Genomic DNA, 25,441 nt, shown 5'->3' with positions numbered 1-25,441 from the left:
GAGGTAACTTGATGTCTTTCAAAAACTGTACACTTTGCAAGTCTCAACGCCGTCCTCGCCCATTTCTCCTTGTCAGCATCACCCGACAACCATCAACATGCAATCTCCTTTGTGTGTCTTTATTTTTATTTGCAGTGCGCTTTATAGAAATTCATTACACCGTCTGCCGCCAGCGTAGGCAGAAAAACATTCCCTCGGCTCAGCTGAACTCTCACCCTCCTTTAATGTAAACACTGCTCCTCAGTCACGTTTCTCCCATTAAGGTAAATGCCTGCATTATGTATGAATCTAGACTTCTTAATCCAGTTGCACCATTAACCCTGCACACCCAAATGTTTTCATAGTCCTTGCATTAAGAGAGGGAAAGAGAGACAACTGTGACCCTGCTCCTCCATAGAATGTAGATAGAGCTAAACTAAATTACTTATAATTAATTATCACTTAAGATGCTTCATTGCCCTGGCTGCAGTTTAAGTTACAACATCTGTTGTTGTTCTTCAGTCCAAGTGACCAAAGTGACATTTGGCCCCCCGAGCCTTTACTCTTAAAACCATTGTCCCATGAGCCAAATGCTTCTGACAGTTATTCATTTATTCATTCCTCCCTCCTTCCCTTCCTTGTTGTTTTTTTCTTTTTCGTCTTCCTTGGAAGCAGTAAGATGGGTGTTGCTGTTGTTTGTCGTCTGTCTGTCGGCCTCGTCAGCCGTCATGCCTGTTGACGTATGGCACTCGGAGTTAAATGATTATCGTATGATTGTAAAAGGTTTGCGGGCATTCTGATGCAGACCTGTCTCCTCAGCCCGTAGGCTATCCCATGTTGCAGTCTCAAGCTGGGGAAGAGGGGAGGGTTGGATGGTGGAGGGGAGAAGGGGAAGTAGGGGGGGGGAGAGGGGCTTACCTGAATCAACCTGTCGTACCTGCCCTGAGGCCAACCTGTCAACAACCCAGCCGCGACAGTCGCTTTCTCTTCCAACTCTGTGTCTCAGTCACTTCTGGCTCTACCTTTCCATCACTTCCTCTGCCTGTGAATCGCTCCTTTTTCTCATTTATCTCTCTGCCTCTCACCCTCTCTACCCTTCAATTTACTTCAGCTCCAACACTACAAAACAAATAACTCTCACCTGGGCAGATGTGCCTCCATCCAACTGTCATTTCATTTCACAGCAAGGTATAAAGCTCTGGCCATTGGACCCATGGAGACTATTTGCCTTGGCAAGTTTGGATCTGACTCAAAACTCAAATAAACTCTGGAGAACAACTTGATGGTTTGTGTGTGGGTGTGTGTGTGTGTTGTGTGTGGTGTGGTGTGTGTGTGTGTGTGTGTGGTGTGTGTGTGTGGTGTGTGTGGGGTGTGTGTGTGTGTGTGTTTGTGTGTGTGTTGTTGTGTGTGTGGTTGTGTGATTGTGTATGCCCGCCTGCCTGTTTGTATAACACAGGGTTTAGACAGGTCATCCTTTGAGAGACAGGGTGACTTCAGTTTGCCAAATGTTCAGTAGCTTAGGCTTTGTGTTTATAGCTCTTAGTTCAGAAATGAAAAGATAAAAACCAAACGATCTCCCCTTTCTTGCCATTCTCTGAAAAAACGTCAAAGCGGCAAGAAGTGAGCAAGGGTGATGGCGTGACTGTCTGATGCAATAATAAACCCACGCTCTTCCACATAAACAGATGTGGACTGGAAGTGCTCCATATCACTGTGGACTAAAGCAAACTCACGACAGAAATCTGAAGACTGTAGTAGAACAAAAACAGGTCTGTGAGTTTGGATGTTTTCTATCTGCTCCAACTATGTATGCACATGAGTCACACCCAAACGTGTTCGCGAAAGACAACAAACCAGTTGCTGCTCAGTCTGGACGCTGAGGCAACATCTTTCTGCCTGCCTCACTCCTAGTCTCTTCCTGTCTGTCCTCGCTGTCCCACATGAAGACGTCAGCAGTGTGGAGAAGCATTTGGTTTATAGTCAGCTCAGTCAATCAGCCAATAAGAAGCGTTGTTCCGGTTGCAACAAGGTACAACATCCAGGCAGCTTTGAAGTATAAACCTGAAATGGCTCTGGTTTGGTCTGTCACCAGATTTATTTTTCAAAAAGAGACTGACAGCTACAAATACCAAATTGTGGAAAATACTCCATTAAAAGTATAGTCTTGTGTAAAATCCCTAGCTGATGTGAGTGGAAGTACAGAAGTAGTATCAGTTCTGCAGAAAAATTGCCTTTTTAACTGATGTATTATTGTTGATTTCTATACATACATAGACAGCATGTTTAAGTGTGTAGCTAACTAGGCGTGTTAGATTGAACTTATTGTTTATACAATAGGTGGTTTCAGAAAGTGGTTTCCAACCTAGGGTTTGGCCCCCCTCAAGAAGTTCACCAAGATTTGAGAGAGGTTAAATGGGGTAAGTAAAAGAAATACAAATGATTGCAACAAAATTCATTATCATATGTTTTCTATGCTAAGAAAGTAATTATCTATTTAATGGATATTTAATGGATAATTATCTATTTAAATGGACTCGGAGTACAACAATAAAGTGGCATTCGATAGAAATAAAGACAAGTACCTCAAAATTGTACTGGAGTCCGTCAAAGGATCGAAATTCCACCTCACAATCAAGTAACAGCACATCAGGTGAATTTACTTATCTAGGCAAGGTAAATTCAATTAGATTTATAAAACATATATTTGTTGTTTGGGCAGTGGCTTAGTTTGACATATGTGAAGCTAATGCATTAGCTTCTTAAACCCCAGAGAATTACTTAAAAAATATAACATTGAAGATGGCATGCACACAGCTATCCTAAAATATATCAGTTCTGTCAACACGCTGGAGTCTTGGTATACACAGCTCAGACAAACACAGAATAGTGTTTTGGGACAACCTTTAAATGTTACCGGTTGCTGTACTGTGACCGCTACATGGTGCGGGGAAGCCCCGACTTTCAGCGCACCACCAGTGACTCATCTGGAGCTGAAAAGGTCAGAGGTCAGATCTTTTGTAACTAGCATCAAACAAACAGGCCGGGGGCCCAGTGAGTCACATCCTCAGGGACGCGCTGGGGTTGGCTTTGTGCTGTGTTTGGTAATTGTGTCTGTGTCACCTACCACCTTCAGGAGGCAACAACAGGCAGATAAGCAGATAGAGAGGCTATTCGATGCCGGGGCCCTGTTTCTGTGTGATACGCTTACACCTTCCCTGCTCCACGGCCCTGGGGGTGAATACCACAGGGAGTGATGCTTGCAGTGACTGTAAGTGCGAGCAGATTGTTTTTCAAACGTCGTCACCGGGGCCTAAAGCTTTAGTAGGTCAGCTCCTACAGTAAAAGTAAACGTGTGATCTTACCCACATAATCATAAGCCGCTGACACAAAGCTAGCATTCCACAGCAGCATTCCTGGACTCCTCTGAACAGACACTAACTGTCTGGCTGCTTCAGCGCAGCAACAGGTGGTGTGCTGTAATCCTCGGTATTGTATTGCAGTGGGCTGTCTTAGATTTCAATAAGTGAGCCATGGTTTGTGAAGTGAAGCGCCGAGTGGAGGTGTCAAGTGTTTAAAAAAGACAAACTGTAATGATGTCTTCATCGTCAGCTCCTCCACTTGAATTTTCGTGCATGTCAATTAGTCCAAATATTTGTACACAACCTCTTTGGTTTCTTCAACGTTTCCAACAGATTTTATCCCTCTCACACCAGTTTGTCTTTTCCCAGGCGCATCTCACTCTGTGTGTAAAAGGTCAGGCTGCACACTCCTGCCGGCGTCACTTTAAAAGCTGGGAGAAAAATGACATTTATCAAAAACCCTCCTCTCCGTTCTCTGCTCCTCTCCCCATCACTCTGAGGCTATAGGCTAATATTCAGCATGTCACTCTACCCGAGATTTTCAGGCATCCACTACCCGAGATTTTCAGGCATCCACTCATATCCCATTTAATTATAAGCTCTCCCTTTGCGATATCATCCTAACACATCAATGCCACATTTCATTTTTTATCATCTGAAAATCAAACACTCTGTCCTCATCCTGCTTGGCAAAATACAACTACTGTATCTGTGCTCCAAAATAACCAGGTCTCCTCTCTCTCTCTCCTCTCTCTCTCTCTCTCTCCTCTCTCTCTCTCCTCTCTCTTCTCCTCCTCTCTCTCTCTCTCTCTCTCTCTCTCTCTCCTCTCCTCCCTCTCTCCTCTCTCTCTCCTCTCTCTCTCTCTCTCCCTCTCTCTCTCTCTCTCATTTTCACTATTCCCTCCCCCATCCATCCCACATTATGTAACATGCAGGCTTTGGTAGCTGTCATCGTCCAACCTCTAATCTCTGTCCGCCCATCATGGGAGCACACAAGGCTGAACGCACCTGTATGCTAATAGAGGGATTGCACTACTGGTCCGGGTGGGAGGCCTGGGTGGAGAGGATGTGACGGAGGAGCGGGACTGTCTGTCTGTCTGTCTGTCGTCTGCCTGCCTGCCTGTCTGTCTGTCCTGCCTGCCTTCCTGTCTGTCTGTCTGTCGTCTGTCTGTCTGCCTGCCTGCCTGCCTGTCTGCCTGCCTGTCTGCTGTCCTGTCTGTCTGTCTGTCTGTCTGCCTGCCTGCCTGTCTGTCTGTCTGCCCTGCCTGCCTTTCTGCCTGCCTGCCTGTCTTGTCTGTCTGCCTGTCTGTCTGCCTGCCTGTCTGTCTGCCTGCCTGGCTTTGGCTGCTAAAAAAGGCCAGCATAAGGCTTGTTAATGCTCCCACGTACAGTATGTGGGTGTAGATTCTCTCGGTCTCTCTATTTTCAATTTTTCTATTGCCCTCACCTTTTCCTTCCACCTTCTCCTCTCTTTTTCTAAACCTGCCTCCATCTCCTCGAGATCTATACATATCACTTCTTTGCTCAATCTCCCCTCTCCGTTTATTTTGTATGTTTTTTTTGGCTTCCGTATCCTCCTCATCTATTTCTCTGTGATAGATTGGTGCATGATTAAATATCAACATGCGCTTGTGCTGGGTGTGTTTGTGTGTGTGTGTGAACACGGGTGTGGTGGCTGCGTAGGTAAAGGGAGAGCCTCTCTTTCTCACCACCGGCTGGCAGAGCGTTGGAGTTTCATCAGGCGAGGACTCCTCTGGCTGCTTTGTGTGGGGAAAACACTGAGAGAATGAACTGGCTGAATCAAACACACACACAAAGATAGAACCGTACACACATCTACAAACACACACAGATACACACACACAACCAGAGACTAATTCTCCTTCCCCTGAACTTACAGCATCTGGCTTCCACCCCCTCCATGCATCAGAGGGAAGGGAGGCCCAAACAGACACTGTGAACTGTTTATCATCTTTATTACTTTATTACTTTTCCGACAGTTTTCCCTAACCTGATTTTATTACATTGTCATCAGATGATGAGTTCTCTCATCTGCTCTCTTCGCTCTTTCTTCTTTGCTTTGCCACAAATGTTATCGACCTTGGTAACTGGTGCATGAAAGCAGCAGTGGATGCAGAGTTTAGATTTGGTATCACTAATGTTTACATGGACTGCCCCCCCCCCCCTTTAGGGGAATTCATCCACAAAAAACACACTGGACGCTGCACTAGGTCAGAAACCAGAGGAGACTGTGAGGTCCACCTCAGACGGACAACTTTTGGACAAAATGTCCTCTCCATTAAAGGCAGCTCATTGTGGAATAGCCTCCCAACTGAGTTAACGGGATTGTTTCACTCTCAATAGTTTTAAAGGACAACTCAAAGAATGGTTGAGCAACAAACAAACGTGCAATCACCGCTAAATGCACTTTAATACAGGGGTAACTCCTCTTGCACTTTATGTATCTCTTTATCTTATCTTGCACTTTATATAGCTGCTACATTGTACTGCCATGTGGTAAATGCTTGTATGCTGCTCATGCTCTTCCTGCATATCATGTATTTATTCATGTTCTTGTATGTTGTATGTGACGGGACTACGGATGGAAATGAGCTCAAAGCTAAAATCTGGCTCATTTACACTTGTAAGCATTATTTTGTTTTAAAGTGTTCATCAATGTGCACTGTCCCGGTTCAAATAAACGATTAAATGAAAAAATCACCACCTCACCACAGTTACAGTCACTTTGTGCAACTCACCATCATCAAGTCCTGAGCTTCTGGTCTGTTTTCCCCCAGGTCTGCAAGCGCAGTGATCTTCCTTGCTGAAAAACTAAATGTAAACTCTGGTTGTGGGAGCGTGCATAAAAACAACACCGCTGTGCAGTGCCACATACACCGTCAAAAGTGATTAGATTTGAGAGTGTCTACGTATCTGACTGTATGAATACAACATTACACATTATCCAGCTGCGCCCTATACTTCAGGCTTATTTGGATTTTGGGAAGGAGCCTCTGCTCCAGATCATCCATATATGTACAGCATTTTGCTATCAGTCTAATGGGGTAAACAGAGGGATTTGCCAGAGGCTAAATGGGAAACGCCTGGGAGATAAAGCAATCCAGTAAAGACCAAAAACCTACTGTGTGTACCTGAGTTATGTTTGTTTTCATATCTATCTATCTATCTATCTATCTATCTATCTATCTATCTATCTATCTATCTATCTATCTATCTATCTATCTATCTACCTACCTCCTATCTATCTATCTATCTATCTATCTATCTATCTATCCATCCAATCTATCTATCCTATCTATCTATCCTCCATCTATCTATCTATCTATCTACATCTATCTATCTATCTTCTATCTATCTATCCATCTATTTATCTATCCATATATCTATCTATCTATCTATCCATCCATATCTATATATATCTATATCTATCTATATATATCTCCATCTATCGAGCTATCTATCTATCTATCTATCATCTATCTACGTATATAATATATATATATATAGATATATATATATATATCTATCCATCTATCATACCATATCATCTATCCATCTATCCATCTATCCATCTATCCATCTATCTATCTATCTATCTATCTATCTATCTATCTATCTATCTATATATCTATCTATCTCTCTCCTTTTATTTTAAATGGTTACCAAAGGGCATTATGAAATCAGTAGGCCTATCTTGAGTCTAAATCAAAGGATATTTGAAGAACAGGGGTCTTACCTGCGCCACCCTCTCAAATGCATCAGCAGCATCTCTTTTCTCTCTCCTTTTCCTTCTCTCTCAGGCCACCTCAGAGTGTCCTGCTCCCGATGTTTCACAATTCACAATGAGGTTGCTCGCATATAGATCCAGTCAGCAGCAAGGGAAACACATTGATTTCCCGTCAGCATCCACCGAGGAGTGCTGGCGCGCCATCCGAAGTTGGAGCAGCCGGGGGGAACATCGGTATCCCGCAGGCGTCCTGGCAGCTGTGCGCAGCGTTGTTAATGCGGCCCATTAGGCCGCTGAGTGGCAGAGAGATTCCCCGAATATTGAGCCGGGGACACCCCTCAATTAGACGGATCGCCCGGCACCTCGTCAGCATCCGCGGCTATCTGTTCTCATTAATCAATGACACAGCCGAGAGAGATGGAAAGTTAATTTAGAGGAAGTTTGCTATACAGGCCAGCAGAGTTTGCACAGGATAGGCCTATATTTGTAGGCTCACAGCATTAAACATGTACTCACTTATAGGCTATCAAATGCCAAATTCAATGTAACATGCCGGCTAATCATTCATAATCGATAGGACTAAGGACCTATACATGCATGTCAATAGCTTCCAACCATAACGCTGTGTAAAAAAACATTCCCTAGGCTAAAAAGGAAATGGTAAAAGTCACTTTTTATCTAATTTAACTTGATCGAACATGTGTTGCCTATGACGATATATATGCATTAGGTTATTACATTTGTGATTAAAACGTTTCTCGATCTTATTTAGCGCACAAGAAAGCAGCATTTAAGTTTCCAAAATTTACAAAAAACACGTGGAGCAGTCCGTCGGTTGCACAAAGACTTTCCAATACAGTCTAATAGTTCAGCTGAAGCTGTGCTTTAACCCAGGGAAGCAGGATTCTGCTGCTGACATTAGTTATTGTGAGCGCTGGACATGATTTGCACTCCAGCCTCTCATTCACTGCCAAGCAGCGATCAGCGCTGCCTCAGGAAGTTCCAAATAAGGACAGGGAAATGGAAACCCACCGGAATAGGTCCTTATGTAGTCACGACCTTATAAGGCACGGCGGAGCCGGGCTTTCCGGCAGCAGCGCAGCCTGCTGCACAGATGGGAAATCCAAATCAAATCTATGGGGCGACGGGGAGAGGGCAAGAATTATGCCGCTGTCGGGCGGAGCTGTTCTGCTATGAAGATACATTAATTCGGGACAGAGGAAGAGCGGCGTTGTCTTCGCAATTTACTGCGAGAGCTTAATATAAAGTCTCTCCACTCTGCTTTCCCTCAGGCCAGCGTCATGTGTCCTCCACTGCAGTGCCTAAATATGGGCTTCCTCCTCTCCAAATATGGACATCTACGTCACAGCAAGAGGGTATAAAAGGAGCAGGGAAGCCTCTCAGCTCAGAGAGAGCCCTGAGAGCCCACAAGAGCAACTGTTAGAGCAGCGATAGATAGACAAACACATAGAACTCCCTTACTGAGAAATATCACAACAAAAGTGAAAGTCAATTCAAAACATATCCATCCAAGAGGGTCAAAACCTGATTGGATCAGCCATTTAATACATAGATAGAAAATCAAGATTGATCTGTTGATTCATTTCAATGGATCTAGGGAATGAGTATAAAGGACACTTTTGATTTTTTCTGAAAGACAAGTGGATTTTTACTCATCTCTGAGAGAAAACAACAGGACAACTGGAGGACAAGAGTCACGGAGCAAGAAAGAGAAAAGCATCTTCCTCCTCACCAGCAGAAGTGTACAGCTGGGTTAAGTGATTCCCTCCACCTGCGAGGCACCGCTCTGCCAGCGTGCATCCAGCCTCCTGCACTCATCACCAGCCACCAGCGCAGCTCCAGCACCAGCAGAGGATGGCTTCAGCCAAGACCGAGATGATCCTCCCGACCCTGCATATCTCAGAGCCTCTGAGCTTCCCCCACTCCCCCATGGATAACTATCCCAAGCTGGAGGAAGTGATGATGCTCAGCACTGCAGGGACCCCCTTGTTCGCCACCTCCGCAACTGAAGGTGCAGGCTTTGGCTCCGGGGACCCAGGGGATCAGTACGACCACCTTGCTGGAGGTAAGATCTGGAGATTTGCCTCTTTTGCTCTGGTTTTCTGTAATGCATGTACAACTGAACTGAAGATTACAGAACATCTGCTGAGCTATACTCTACCAAGAAATAAACAGCTGCATGACTTTAATTATATTTTCATAATTATCATTATAGCTTTAATTAGAATTATTACGATTTGTTTATTCATGTATCATAGAAAATAGCTGATAAAGATTTTAAGTTACAAGTCTGGATATATTTATTTGTTTCATCATAACTTATGTTCATACATTTTATACTTGAAATGCAGACTAAATTGGATGTTAAACTGACTGGGCATAATATTAATATAATACAAACCCACAAATAACAAAAAGAAGGAAATTAAAAACATCTTACTTAATATCAATTTATTGATTGCTTTAAATCCTTTCTAACTCTCAGAGGACTCAACACTGCTCAGTCACCGCATGCCTCACACTCCTACAGCTCAATTCAAATTGCATTCCTAAAACCAGCTGAACTGCAGTTTCAGTAATCAATTGCCTCAAGCTCTGTGATGGGCTTCACGAATGTGTGCATGCAAGACAGGAAGACATAAAGAATGAAAGAAAGATCGAGAGAATGTGAGCAGAGGAAAATGCTATCATAAACTTGCACAGCAGCTATTGTTGAGATTTGAAAGGTATGGTTTTAGAGTTTGGGGTGAATAGTTTAGTAGTAGGGGTTTTCTATGCGTGGGCTACTGACTGATCTGTCTCAGAAGAGAAGGGTGACACACTGTCCAGCGCTGTGGCAGGACCCCTCCTCTCCCTGCCTCTGGATATTGACAGTTTGATTAATATCCTCTCTTTCTCTGTGCTCCCTGCAGATACGTTACCTGATATCCCCTTCGGTTGTGACAAGTCCGTGGGAGAGCAGACTTACCAGAGGCTTCCCCCCATCTCTTACACAGGCCGCTTCACCCTGGAGCCCGCCACCTCCTGCAGCAACAGCCTCTGGGCGGAGCCCATCTTTGGCCTGATCACTGGTCTGATGGGCAATATTGCCCCCAGCTCTTCCTCCGCTCTTTCACAGACCACCTCGTCTATATCAATCCAGTCCTCCACTCCATCCTCTTCTACCTCTTCCTTATCTCAGAGCCTCAGTTCCTCCATTCACCACAACGAGCCCAACCCCATCTACTCAGCCGCCCCAACCTACTCCAGCCCAAACTCTGACATCTTCCCGGACCAGGGCCAGATCTTTGCCAGTGTGACTGGAGCAGTGCAGTACCCTCCTCCTGCCTACCCCAATGGCAAAACCTGCAACACTAACTTCCCTGTGCCCATGATTCCTGACTACCTCTTCCCTCAGCAGCAGGGAGAGATCAGCCTGGTGCCCCCTGACCAAAAGCCCTTCCAGAGTCAGTCAAGCCAGCCCTCCCTCACTCCTTTGTCCACAATCAAGGCCTTCGCCACCCAGACTGGTTCCCAGGACTTAAAGAGTGTCTACCAGTCTCAGATGATCAAGCCCAGTCGCATGCGCAAATACCCACAAGGCCAAGCAAGACACCCCCCCACGAGAGGCCCTACGCTTGCCCAGTGGAGACCTGCGATCGTCGCTTCTCCCGCTCTGATGAGCTGACACGTCACATCCGCATCCACACAGGCCAGAAACCCTTCCAGTGCCGCATCTGCATGCGCAACTTCAGCCGCAGCGACCACCTCACAACACACATCCGCACTCACACCGGTGAGAAGCCCTTTGCCTGCGAGATCTGCGGGCGCAAGTTTGCCCGCAGCGACGAGAGGAAGAGGCACACAAAATCCACCTAAGGCAGAAGGACAAGAAAGCAGAGAAGGCAGGAGCAGTGGCGGGGACAGCAGCACCTGTATCAGCTGCTTCACCTGCCTCCAGCTATCCTTCTCCCATCACCTCCTACCCCTCTCCAGTGTCTTCTTACCCCTCTCCCGTCACCTCCTGCTACTCCTCTCCTGTCCACAACTCCTATCCATCTCCTTCCATCGCCACCACCTACCCTTCGGTGTCAATGTCCAATTCCTTCCAGTCCCAGTTAGCCTCCTCCTTCCCTTCCTCAGTCGCCTCCAACATCTACAGCTCCCCCATTCCCACCCACTATCAGACATGCAGAGCACTCTCTCTCCAAGAACAATCGAGATCTGCTAAGAAAGACTTATAATAAAAACCTTTTATAGTCTCTGAGCACCTCTCCTTCCTTACGGTTATTTGAGGGGAAAGAGATCAGCATCAAAAGACTTTGTTTTCCCCTCCAAAAAGCACTTTTCTGTCTGCTCCCGGTGCAGTGTTAGGTGAATCTTGAGATTTACCTGAAACAGAGAAAAAGACACATGTCAAGGACTTAGCAAAGACAATAGAAGATGAAAACGGATTTCTTTTGTTTCTGTAAAACGAATGCAGCACTTCAAATGCATAAGGGACTCACCAGAGAGAGCATAGAAACCGGCACTGACGGGTCTCTACCATAAGGTACACACAATCCAAGAGACTAACAGATTGCCAGCAGTTGTGGCACGGTCGCCCTTGCAGGCACTCGTACAGTGCAAAAGACATTGAATGATATACATAAGCTACCATATATGTATATTGTACATGTGCCATGTTCCATTTTTATCATTCTTCGGTACCATTGATGTGAAATATTATTTGCATATTTGCATTGTATTATTTGAAGTGAGCAGGGCCATATTTTCTACATACTTTCTCTATTATGTAGTGATGATGCTGTGTCGTTTGACATTGTTTGAAAAAAAAGCACTTAAGTATTCGAGCATGAGTAAGAGTGATGTTAGTTTCTGTTTGTAAATATCATTCACTGGTACTATATTTTCTCTCTTTCTCCCATGTGACATATCGCTTGGTTATATGGAAAAATAGAGAAATAAAAAAAATACATTTAAAATGACAACTAAACAAGACAAACGCTCCCGTAATTTGGTGCCTTTTTGTGAAGCCTTGCTGATGTTGTGACTCGGCTGTGCGCGAGAGAGGATGCACTGCATCTCGCCTTAAGGGTTGAGGGAATATTTTGTTACAGAATGTAAGTCATATCCGAGGGAGGAAAAGGGACGAGCTATGAGGGCACCGCTTCATTTCATTAGAATGTAAGCAAAAAATGACAAAAACTATAGAGTATTTTTGTAAAACTTAAGTGTAAATATCCACATCTTCAAGAGCTGAATGTTGAAGTTACCTACTGAGTAGGCATGGGATTCTTTTGTATGTTAATACATGCAGTTCATTATTTTGTGGTTATCTTTATTTTGTATTTGTGTTTGTTAAAACAAGTGACTGTTTCTGGCTTCTGAACACATTGAATGCGCTTAACTGCCAATGGGATATTTGGTGTACAAGATATCCTCCCAGAAATTAAATATAATAAAAATATAAATATATATGTATATTTGTTCTCATACTTTTTGTCAGACTTCCGTGCTTTCAAATATTACACTAGTACTTCACACCATTGCAATTACACCACACCCTTAATTTCATCATGTACATCTCTCATACATGACAGCTATATTCCATCATCCTATATGTTAATCCTGAGCAGATTATTAGCAGATTTTTCCCACAACTCCACATCACAGAGAGCCACCCTTTCATTTGAGCAAAATCTGCACAGCATGATCTTATGGAAGCTACGTTTTAATCGCTGTTCTCCAATTGAACCCTGTATTCATGATAATACTAACGCATGACTCCCATGCCTATGAACACTGAAGCTGAGGAATTCTTATCTAGATTCAACATGCTCTTGAAGATATTAAGCTTATCTAAATTTACATTTCATATAAGATTGTGCGATACACAGTGGCATTACTGTTGAGATCACAGACTTCCAGCAGAAAATATTTTTTTCCTCCATGCTGTTAGAAAAAGGGAAAGGTATATTTTAACCCGACTGTGCTTAGACATGCAAAGGGGTTATTTTCACAGAGTGCAGGTGAAATCCATCACATGATAATTACCTTCTTTTCTGCAAATGTGCTTGGCGAGATGCTGTCACCCTGTAGCGAATGAGCTGTTACACACAATTGGGCAATATCCGTGTAGGTTAGGCTGAATTTTTGCATGGGTGCAGCTGAGCAGCCCTGAAGGTTTAACCACTGTTTCTTTTGGTTTTCCAAGCGGAATATAATAACAGCCCCTTCATGCCATCATTATTCATCTGCCCCTCTTCCCTGGCCAAAAACATTCTTGCTACATGTTTGAGAATGAAAATAAAACAGCTTGTTCTTTTTAGCCTATGTAGACAAGAACCCTGCTAAAATGTTTTCTCTTGAAGCTTTGGAGTAATATGGTATTGTGAAATGCACTAACCAAAATACTCACAAATGCAAACACAGCTAAAATAGAAAGCAGGAAAACAAGAAGAAGAGAGTGACGGAGGAGAAAGGAAAATAATTAAGATAATTGGTCTCCTGATCCCAAAATGACTTTCTAAATTGGGACTGATGAGGTGAGTGCGTGTGTGCGTGTGCGTGTGTGGTGTGTGTGTGTGTTGTGTGTGTGTGTGTGTGTGGTGTGTGTGTGTGTGTGGTGTGTGTGTGGTGTGTGTGGTGTGTGTGTGTGTGTGTGTGTGGTGTGTGTGTGTGGTGTTTGTGTGTGCGGTGTGTGCACATGTAAGCAGGCATTTGTGTGCCATATACAGAGTAGCTGTCTATAGCCTATGCAGTTGTTTCCCGCTGTGTGTCTGCCTGACTGCTGCCGTGATGTGTAAGTATGTATTTGTGTGAAATTTGCCGTGTAGGCAGCCGTGGTTCTGCTCTGTGTTCTCTTAGTTAAAGCTCAGAGTCCCCATGAAACAGATCTACCTGGACCCCACGCTCTCATCTGCTGACACAGTTGGCAGGTGTGTGTCTGCGTGTGTGTGTGTGTGTCTAGTATAAACACTCCTTAACAATTCAGCAACAGGCTGCAAAAATTAAGCAACGGAAGGTAACAAAGGTCTTTTTGGATAAAATATGCATCACTGCTACAATTCTATTAATCCAACTAAAATGGAAAGAGTCTGTCTGTCTTTCTGTATGTCTGTCCTTTGATTTTCTCGCCTTCCCTTACACGTTAGAGGCTATACTACAGAGAAAAATCAAATCAGCACTTTGATTGACCTCTTAGTTAAATCATCATGAATTTAAGAATATATTTAATTCCAATATAGAACCACATCCAGCTTTTCTTGGCAAATCTCAAGACTACTTGTGTGCCTTAAATCCTGAAATCTGGCATTTCCTGTCATTGTTTACAGCATATTTTAGAACCTGGCTGCAAATCAGGAGCCGTTTCATACTGCCATGCTTTTATAAAACTCTTTTTGCTCAATATAAAAACCACAGGCTGTGTTTCTCTCAGCCTCTTTTGACATGTTAAGAGACAACCATTATTGTCACAGTCCATAACCAGGATGCTAGAAAGAAAGACAACCAATATCCATCAAAGTACAAGGGAATTGTGTAGCCCATAATATCCTCTTGCTCTGATTCAAGGCTTCCTCGCATTTCAAAGCTCACGCGCTGAGTCTGTTCTGTTTAGGGAGGTGCGAGAGGAGCGCAAGAGGAGTTGGGAGTGCTGTTGCGTCGTGGCTTCACACTATTGTAACCCACAATGGAGCCACCTCACGCCCCCAACAGGCTTCCACTTCAAGAGCCCTGCCTTTGTTCAAAAATGTATTTGTTCTCTTATTCTTTTTGGGAACTGTGTAAAACAAAAAAGGACGAATGGCAAACCATTCTTTCTCCCTCAGCCCTCAAACCCCACCCCATTACCACCTCTCTGCCTCTCTCTCCCTGTCTGTCTCTACCTTGCTCTCCCTCTCTGGTAGAGCATATTTAGCTGGAGATGCTAATGATCTCCCCCCTCTGTATTCTGATGCAAGGTCTGTCTACACTTTTCCCTTTCATCCACATACAAATGTGCTCTTATTGCCTCTTCGCCCTCGGGCCTTTTAAGATGCCTTTTTGAAATATGCCGTTTGATAAGCACATCATTGGCCAAGTCCCCGCAGTGATTAGAGCTCTCTTTAATGTGAGCAAGTTAGAGAGTGAATGAGGGGCTCCGGGGCCGGCAGCTATCCCTTCTCCTCTGCCCTCACCCCTTGACATGTCCCGGGCCACTGGGGAGAGACCAGTGTCGGGAAGGACGACCCAGAGCCCGATTGCGGACCAAGGCCGCGTCAGTCATTTCTTCACGCTTTATCTCCACATGGAGATGAAGAACGGGAGGAAACACACTGGAGGATCTCCTTCATAGAGATACGGTGCTGTATGCTGGAAGCCTGTACTTTATCACAGGGATGTGACAGGAGGGCTTCTCTCTAATGTCTTTTAAATATGCTCCATTGATCTAATGTTCAGAGCCTTGCTTTGCCGCTTTCTTTTTTCAATCTTGCCAATAGGGAACACTGATACAGTCGTCAGGTGTTTTTTCCTACTTTGCGCATGCACTTGACACCTGTTGAGCCTTTAGGGATAAGTAGGTTATATTTAAACTGCTTGATTTCCAGACTCCTCAGATACATTTCAGGTAGATTGCAGCATTTATACATACAGTACATAGCGTTCAGGAGACGTGCTTAGCATAACACAATTCGAAAGAAACACAGAAAGTGTAAGTACGACAAATCCGGACAAAATTCAGACCAACCTGAAACAACACACGCTCAGAGACACAAGCACATAAAAGATGTTCAAGATGTCACACATTTGCTCTCCATTTCTGGGTTAAGATGTGTGAAAGTTTTGCATGCTTATCAGCTGTGTACCTGTTCAAAACCCAACAGATGTAAGAGAAGCACAACTCACAAGCATCTTTGAAATTATTTGTGGCACAAAAGAGATTTTTGACGCATCACTTGCACAATAATCTACAGGTGTCCTGGCAACTTTAGCTCGACTTAATAAGCCATGCTTGTTTGAAGTACATGGCTTTGAACAGACAACAAAACAGTGCATGCTTAAGTACCTCCAAATATGACACCTCTTCAACTCAGCATCAAGCACACTACAGCTTCACAAAAGGCACCTGGGTGGCTCTGAAATGCAAACAGGCCCTCATAAGTCTTTTAAGGCTAGTAAGTGGGCTCGAGTTGTTTTATTTTCTGTCTGCGATTCTGACTAACATATACTATCCCTGAGCAGGGTCTCTGACTCTGAGTAAATAAATGCAGTCATGCCTCTCAGAGACTTGTCTGTTTTTATTAGATAGATGCATGTTCTGCAGCAGATGGCCTGCTACTGCAAATAAGAGGCTTCTGGTGGAACCGTGCAAAAACATCAATTCATAAATAACAATCATCCAAACAAAAGAATGGTGAATACATCATCATAAATATTAATAAATATGAGTATATTGGCTCTTAACAGGAACAATTCTGGTCCCGTAATGCTCGTCCTGCTTGTTTTTCATAAAACTGCCTGGTTCTATGATTCATTTTAATCCACATGTAGCAGTAGAGATGCCTTTCAGGTTCACTGGTTTCGCTAGAAATGGGGTGGGGTTCAAGAGTTCAGAACAACCCCCGGTTGTCACAACAGCCCAGATTAGAGGTGAGAGCTACAGCGCTGAGAGAGAGAGTGTGTGTGTGGTGTTGTGTGTGTGTGTGTGTGTGTGTGTGGTGTGTGTGTGTGTGGGTGTGTGTGGGTGTGTGTGTGTGTGTGTGTGGTGTGTGTGGTGTGTGTGTGTGTGTGTGTCTGTAGGCTTTCTGATTGTATAAAACTCAATTCACATTCATATAGAGTTTGGCTTTTATTTACATGTTTCTGGACTTTTTCATTTGCATATTTTCAAGAGGAGCACTGCTACAACCACTAAGTACAACAGCGTTTTGGGGGGGTCGGGGGGGAACATTGTGAAAAAATCTCACAAATCTGAAAGAAATTCTATTTTCTATGAGATTAAAGTCAACACTCTCAACTCTCAACAATTCAAAGATGCAACCTTGCCAATGTTTTCCCGTAAATTATAATTAATTAACAGAGTATTTTGATTTGTTTCCTTCAATATGGCTTATGAGAAAAGAATGTTATCTTCCTGGCCCCAATATGGCGTCAATAATTAAAGGCCTTTAAAAGATATAGAAAAAAGTTAAACTAATCACCCCTCGTGAGCAGATCAGGGCTTCCTGTGTTTCACTCTGATACATCAAAAGCTGAGAGAGAGGGGCAGAGAGCTAATAGAAAATCTGTCTCCCCCCACCCTCCAGATGTGCCCTGCACCTGTCATTCAAAAGGCTGAGGCCAGGTGTCTGATCAGACACCACAACCACCTGTTCTTCACTTATTAGGTCCTACCTGTGGAATGAGTCAATGATGAATAATATAATCTGCCGCGGTAATGAAGCTTTAGTTATACAGCTGAAAGAGGAAATCTCGCTATATTCAAGGCCAAAGATAATAGAATCAGCAGTAGCAGAAGATATCCTTTGTCTTGATGCTTTATAGTTTTGACAGACAATGGTGATGTGTGTTGTCGCTGCTCTGCTTTCATAATGCAGCTCAGGTATCACAAAAGCAGCGCTCCGCATCCGACTGCTAAGCCTCGTTTAAAGGCTGAGCCATAATCACATACTAAAAAATAAGAGATTCAGAATGTAGAATTAGGTAAACAGGTGTGTGTGTGTGTGTGTGTGTGTGTGTGTGTGTGTGTCTGTGTGTGTGTGGTGTGGTGTGTGGGTGTGTGTGGGTGTGTGTGTGTGGGTGTGTGTGTGTGTGTGTGTGTGGTGTGGTGTGTGTACGTCATGTGCCTATATGCTGCAGCCATAAGGTGTTATCAGTCTCATGGGTGACAGCGTGATCGTGAGGGAGTGGGAGAAGTGAGATTTGGGGAGGAGGAGGGATACTGGCAATGTGTATCATCATCTGGCCAGGTTTCCTCTCCCCCCTCACTACAGCTGTCCTCCCCGTCTGATGAAAGCCTTTCACTGCTATATTTGTCCCACAGTGATGAGGTGGAACTAATGGCCACTTTCACACCAGCTGATGTCATCAATGCTGCGCCTGGGGAGCAGGAAAGTGGGAGCGGCCGGCTACCTGCTGGGAGCTTCTGTTGTCACCAGTACATGCACACACATGTATAAATGATTTACATCAACCGGCTTGTTTCATACTTAACTGGGGTAACTCCCAGGTTAGCACTCTCCAAGGGTCTGCATAAATAAATAGTTATACATATTAGGATTTGCTTTTTTGCCAATGATTAGATCAAGCCTGGCAAAGTTAACAAAATCCACTGATTTACCGCACAGACATGAAGAGTGGTTTCAATCTTCTCATCATTTTTCTGCAAGAAAGCAGTGTATTTTCCAAAATGTCAAACAAGTTCTTTGATTTACTGTAATCTAATTTTCTGCCAATTTATATAGACATAAATCCCAGCAATCCATCCTCTTTTCCTCGTTCTTTCTCTGTCTGTCTTTCCTCCTCTGCCTCCCTAACAGCTAGTTAACAGTAAGCAGTGTGTGCTGTGGTGAGCCGAGCACGGCCACATCTCTGTCACATCCACACCGATCTGTCCTCATTTAGGTCCTGTGACTGCATGCAATGCATGTCAGCATCTGTCAGCTCTGTCAAGTGTATATGTAGGCTTTTACGCTTCCTAATGTGGAACAGTTGACAGGTTATTACTGCCAAAGTGAAGTCATGAGCCTTGACCACAGCTATAACCCAACTTAAACCTGGTAACATTTTGGCTCAGCACTGAAATGCTTTGACAAGGTGAGACAAGCAAAGTTTTCTAGATAGTAAACTCAAACATCTAGCCAAAGGTAAAGCTGTGCATTACTTTGTTCTAGCTATCCTGTTTCCATTAGGATACATCTGTGATCAGATCATGAACTCTGAACGCTTTCAACGCTTCAATCGTTTGGCTATAAATACCTCGGATGCCCCCTCAGTGAAATTACCCCTTCAGCGGCCCTATCTCCTCCTGCCCTCCATCATTTTCATCCTCTAATGTACGTGAAGCCGCCAGTAATGGTGCTAGATTACAAAGAGTGCGCGTAGCTTGTGTGTGCGTGTGTGAATTTTTGCAGCTTGGAAATATCCCTGCAGTTAAGTATAATTCACACACAGAGGGTTGCACATTTGACCCATACACATGCCTGCAAACACACTTCAGTGTGCTCTCTCTACACCTCAGGGTCTGTGTGTGTGTGTGTGTGTGTGTGTGGTGTGTGTGTGGTGTGTGTGTGTGTGTGTGGTGTGTGTGTGTGTGTGTGTGTGTGTGTGTGGTGGGTGTGGTGTGTGTGTGTGCATTTAGCTCTGTACACTGCCGCTTAATAGAGTCCTCGATTGTGAGTAATGACCCCAGCCCTATTTTGTTATTCTATCCAGACCAGCGGGCTAAGAGTTGCTGCGAGGATGAGAATATTCTCTCTCCTTTCTCTAAAGCCTACAAATGATGAGAAATTGCAGTTAAATTAATGTTTTTTTACTCGCTCGTTGTTACCAAATACCCCTCATCCATCTACCTGTGTGCACTTTTATATTGTTCGACGTGACTGTTTCCTTTAACAAATTATTGCTTTTATTTTATTTTATTGTCCATGCTTGTGTTTGATTACTCTTTATACCCTTACATGCTCAACAATGTTCTACCACTAAAGCTTTGATCTTGACTTAGGGCCATATTCCCTGGCAGCCACAGACACACACACCATGCAGTGATGCTATGAAGCCTCTATATTATGAGGTATGATCCAGAAAGACTTGACAGTAGGAAAAAACATGAGGGTGTGTGCCTCAGGTTGAGGTGTGGATGTCAATGTGTATGTGTGAACGTTTGTTTATTTGTGAGTGTTTTTGTCTAGGACGATATTTTACACCATCTACTGTCCATCCTCTCTCTCTCTTATAATTCCTTTTGCTCAGTCTGCTGCTCTTCCTTGGTGTGTGTGTGTGTGTGTGTGTGTGTGTGTGTGTGTGGGGTGTGTGTGTGTGTGTGTGTGTGTGTGTGTGTGGTGTGTTGTGGTGGTGTGTGTGGTGTGTGTGTGTGTGTGTGTGTGTGTGTATGTGTTTGTATTAGTGAGAGAGCAGGTGCAGGATTTAAAATGTCACTTTACAGATTTATATCTGATTGGAGCACTAGCTGTTTATCAGGAAACATCTGTGTGTCTGTATGTGTCTGCCTGTCTGTGTGTCTGCCTGTCTGTGTGTCTGCCTGTCTGTGTGTGTCTGTGTGTCCGTGTGTGTGTGTGTGTGTGTGTGTGTGTGTGTGTGTGTGTGTGTGTGTGTGTGTGTGTGTGTGTGTGTGTGTGTGTGTGTGTGTGTGTGTGTGTGTGTGTGTGTGAGCAGTGAAATCTTATTGTCAACATGAATGCAAAGACGGCCAATCAATAAGCAATGAAGTATGAGCCCACAATAGTGTTTCAGCCATTGATGGAAAAGTGTTTGAGTTTTTGGCAGACATTTTAACAGCTTCAGAAAGGCAAAGCGAGGAGGAGAGCAAACAGGTCACTAGCATTACTGAGGCAGTTTAACTGAAAGGACTTAAAACACAGCACGCAGATTTCTTTCTGGCCTTTGCTGCAAATTAAAGCACTTTGAATGCCAGGGCTAAAAGATATAGTATGGTACCAAGCACTTAAAAAGGGAATATGAATCATTTTTCCATCGCAGCGTTGCTATCTTCATTGATCCAGTCTTCATTCATTACAAAAATGAACTAAAATGTTCATCAACAAGTTTTCTTTTCATGACTAAGACCAAATAATACCAAACAATAACAGAGACTTGATCAACTTGCATTTTGTTGGACCAAAAAAGACAAGCCTAAAATGTGGCTTAATGAATAATTGTTAAAAATGTATTTGTGTCCTATTTCGCTCACGCCATTTGGGATTACAGCAGCACCTCACAATGAGCAAAGGAGGAGGACTCAAAGTAACTGAATTACTTCCTATCCAGTTAACAATGAAAGAGCAACAGAGAGAGGAACAAGGGGTTATTTATACTGTAAGACAAGAAAATCACAAAAAACACTGTAAAATAGTTACTTACGGTTTTCTTTGACTAAAATCTGACTAATGCCACAATTGACAAAGGACTAAGAATACATAGAAAACTAGCACTGCATTTTGCAAGCTAAATAGAGTTCGGTGTAACATGACATTTACTCTCTATATGATATACTGTCGACACCTCACTGTACTTAACAGAGCAGTTACATTACGTTACTGCACAGTGGAACAATGTATGTCATTGGTGCAGAGAATGAATGCTGGCCTGCGAAGTGTCTGCTATAGCAATAAGCCGCTAGCTGCAGGCTGTACAGAGAGCGCAGCAGAAACAGAGGGAGGGAGCGCTGGAGCTGAAACCAGAGAACAGGCCCAGCCCAGCCCGGCCGGCGGCCCACCACCACCCCTGCAGTCTCCCTCAAGCCTTCATGTGATCCCCTCTCCAGAAGCCAACCAGTAGAGGAAATGTCAGTCTTCTAGGCAGCCAGGAAACCTCCATGCCCAAACAAGGAGCTTCCTGCCCTGACACAGCTCTTCCTGTCGGCTATGTAAGGACTTTCCTGCTCCTCTCTCTCTCCCCCTTGTTTTCTGTGAGAGTGTGTCTGTGTGTCTCTCTCTCTCTCTCCCACTCTTTTGGCAGGCTGCCCTGCGGCGAGCTGCCTCAGTGCAATCCTTTTTTTCCTTGCCCTCTTAGGTGTGTGTGTGTGTGTGTGTGCGTAAGTATGTTTATTAAGATTATGTTATACACTTACCAAACAATGTAGCATGTTGCAACACCGTTCTATATTATGTATAAAGTTCCCATTTCTCTGTTTGTAGGTTCTGTACACCTTTAGAAAATATCTCAGAAGGTCCTATTGCTGTGTTGATGGAGCAGATAACCTCATCTTGCTCTTTCCAGTCGTCTGTTTTCCTGTTTTACAGACTATAATATACACCAAAGCTGCCGCCCAGCTCTAGAGCTGTCTGGTAGGTCTTGTTTTGAGACACACCTCTGAAGTTCAGAGCCTTTGTTCACAATGTTGATAGATGGCGAGATAAAATGTCTTCTTATTTCCTTTTATCAATCAGGAATAAGTTAAAGGTTATTATTTTTCATGAAATGTAATAACCTTTCTTAACCATTAACTTTTCATATAGCACCATCATCAGGTCTATAAATTCCTCCAATACTTGTGTATATGACCCTATAGCAAACTATTGCCAACTTGTCAACTTTAGTTGAGGTTGAGTGCCAATAAGTAAATATAGCATTCTAACATGCATTTCGTCTCACAGCTATCTTTTGTTAATTCACGGATGCAAGCTGTAAACTTCTTGTATGCATTTAATTTCTTTATTCCTATATCACGTAATCATTTGTGAACAAAATGTGCATGTATGGGAGGCCCGAGTTTGCGTAATCTATGAATTCTATTCGGTTCTGCATGTAGCCATTGTAAATATCTCATTATCTGATTGTAGATAACAGGTGAGTGTTGAAACACTGACCTACTGTACTGAAAATGTTTTATTGCTACAAGGGAGAAAACAATAATTGCTACATTTGGAACGACCATGTACTCAGTCATTTACAACCAGTCCACATGATGGTCCACATTCAGGCATGCTGTCATGCGTCTGATAATGTGCACACTTGTGGTCTATCACATAGAGACAAATCTCTGTCTGCCACAAAAGCAGTATGTGGCACAGTATTTATCTTACTGTTGTAGTTAGCTCGGAGTGGTGCATTTCATCTGTACCACTTTCAATTGTATTCAGACGTGGGAGTGAGAGCACAGGGTTGCCTCGCTGTATCTGTATCTCTCATAAAGCACAGCGGCGTGCTACTGTTATATTATTATATGGCAAAGGGGGGCGAGTGAGAGGCTTTGTGGCTCAAAGCAGGTTGGCAGCGTATATCAGCTTGGTCTTTTGTACAGAACAGTGGGCCCTTTTCTTCTGAAATACATTACTGCAAAGAGTATTGAAAAGGGGATTGAAAGCAGCACATAGATAAGTAGATAGATATTACTGTTTTAGCGTGTGATTAATGTTGTATAGTGTGTTGCTTTCTATGATCATTTTATCCTATGTTAAGTGTCTTTAGAAAAAGCTCTCAATAAATGAAATGCATTATTATTACTATCATCAGGGGGCTATGACGCAAAGTAAATCCTTGCTTTAAAAAGAAATCTGGATAATGATTTTCAGATATTTTGAATACTTGTCGTCTTGCTGATGCATGGGCCATTGATTTAGCTACGTTAGTATTTAAGACAATTTACAGAATAATGTTTCAAATTCCAAATAAGTGCAAGTGCAAGAGACAGAGGAGAGAATTTTGTTTGTCCATGATTTGATTGTGAGAGAGGGGAAGGCAATTCTTCCACTTCTCTCCCACTAGTTCACTGCACAGCGTGTTCATGCACAATAGGTGTAGCAGCTTCTTAATAACCAGGCTGTTTACCGTTGAGCGCTCATATACTTCCCTTCTATATCAAGTCTGCTCTTAGAGCTGAGATCCTGATCACAGCTATTACTTCCTTTTGCGCTCTTGCCAACTGATGCTGAGTAAAAGCATCTTAGCAGAGCTGAAAGCATGCAGCCTCTAACTTGCTTGGATAGTGGAAACACATGACATGACAAAAGGAAAATACAGTGTACTTGTTGCGTTTCAGACTAGGAGGGTGAGGGACTTTACATGGCGTTTGAAGAGAAACAAGACTCTCGCCACAAAGAATCTCAAAGCTCCACTGACCTCAAAACACTCATAAGCACAAGTGGAGGACGTCAACAGGCCATGGACGCCTCCTCTTGAAAACCACAGCAATGGTACTTTAAGAGAATAAACAGATTAATTGAATTCCAAAGGAGAACAAAATATTTTGATCCGTTCAAATTGATTTGAACAAGAGTTAAATAGGCATTTTTCAAAATGCAGCCGCCTGTAGCATCAAAGCTGTTAACATTTTGTTCTGAGTGTGTGGTGGTTTGACAGGACGTTACTTGACATGCTGTTACAACACCTTGGAAGGCATCACTATCATCAGACTCTTTCTCCCCCTCTCACACCCCGACGCACACATACAGTAACATGAGTTCTCTCATATGGCTGCCTGTCTTGCAGCAATTACATGATGTGCGGTAATTGCCAGTCTCTGAAGCGGGCTCTTCAGACACACTTCAAAGGGAGCGGAGCGCGTCCACGGACGCAATTAACAAGATCAACGGAGCCCAGATGAGCTGGCGGGCCCCGCGCTCCTCTCCCCATTGTTCTCATTTTCACTCTCATTAGCGAATGCGCGGTGGGTAGGGGGTTGGACACCTGCGGAAGAGCGGGCTGCACGGTCCACGGCGCAGGGAGAGAGTGACACGAAGGAGCTAACACCAGCGCAGCGCAGGGACACTGGTGTTAATGATGGTTGTCTAAGCTACTGGAGGGAAGGGCAGAAACAGCCAGCTGTGGGTGTCGAGGCATGTGAAAAAGTGGAGCCCACTCCGGAGAGACAGAGGTGTGTGTCCCTTTGTGTGTCTGCGAGGAGGAGAGAGACAGTGTGTTTGTGTGTGGATGCTGCTGGTGCACCTGGGAGAGGATATCACCACGGCAACTGGATTGAGGATGACATGCAGGAGAAGCTGCAGCTCCACTTTTCAAGCACGCACAGACACACACTCCAAGATAAGTCAGCTTTGTCTGGTCCATGATCTCTGGTGACACCTAGGGGACAGCAGGCAGACAGACAAATAGACAGACAGACAGATGGAGAGATACCTCTGGATACTGTTGATTTAATGTCCAACAGTAATGTCATTTCTGAACCGCAACCAGAGAAGAATTTCATATTTTCCCAGTTTTCCCAGGTGAAATGTGTCATTGCCGCTGTTAGGAATAACTGGAGTTGATCCTGAGTGTTGAAGACAGTAAAGTATGTGATGATACATCACCGTTCATCAAAAGCTCCACAAACTCTCCATCCTTCACTCATCTGTCTTTATGGCGAGCAGCCAATCTCCACCAGCCCCCTTAAGATCTGAATATTGCATCTCTGAGGCACCAATTCAATTTCTGCAAGCAATAAACCAAATGAGTATATATATGGTACACTACAATGCATTCCACCACCAAAGGGGAAAACATTTAACTTCAGTAGTTGTATTCTTTCAAAGTTAGATTTCCTGCTGTCTAGACCACTTTAGCTTGGTTTTTATTCGAAGCAGTTGGTAGGCTTGTAAAAGCCTAGGTTAGAGCTTTTAAGAGAGCTTTCATTTGTTTCTCCTGAATGTTAATGCTATGAGGCCCAGTGATGCATAGGAAGACTTAAAATCTGGAG

The 25,441-nt window shown here is 43.7% G+C and overlaps 1 protein-coding gene across 1 annotated transcript; it reads left to right on the top strand.

Annotated features, from left to right (window-relative positions):
• Positions 1-8,486: 8,486 nt before the first annotated feature.
• On the top strand, positions 8,487-12,570 carry egr1 (early growth response 1). The gene is given in 5 exon segments (XM_034122089.1): positions 8,487-9,172; positions 10,020-10,682; positions 10,685-10,954; positions 10,957-11,259; positions 11,262-12,570. Coding segments are annotated over 5 exon segments (1,503 nt in total). The 5' UTR covers positions 8,487-8,961; the 3' UTR covers positions 11,318-12,570.
• Positions 12,571-25,441: the final 12,871 nt, after the last annotated feature.

This window comes from Trematomus bernacchii, unplaced genomic scaffold (genome assembly GCF_902827165.1).
Source record: "Trematomus bernacchii unplaced genomic scaffold, fTreBer1.1, whole genome shotgun sequence".
NCBI lineage: Eukaryota > Metazoa > Chordata > Actinopteri > Perciformes > Nototheniidae > Trematomus > Trematomus bernacchii.
This window is presented reverse-complemented; position numbering and strand designations above follow the sequence as displayed.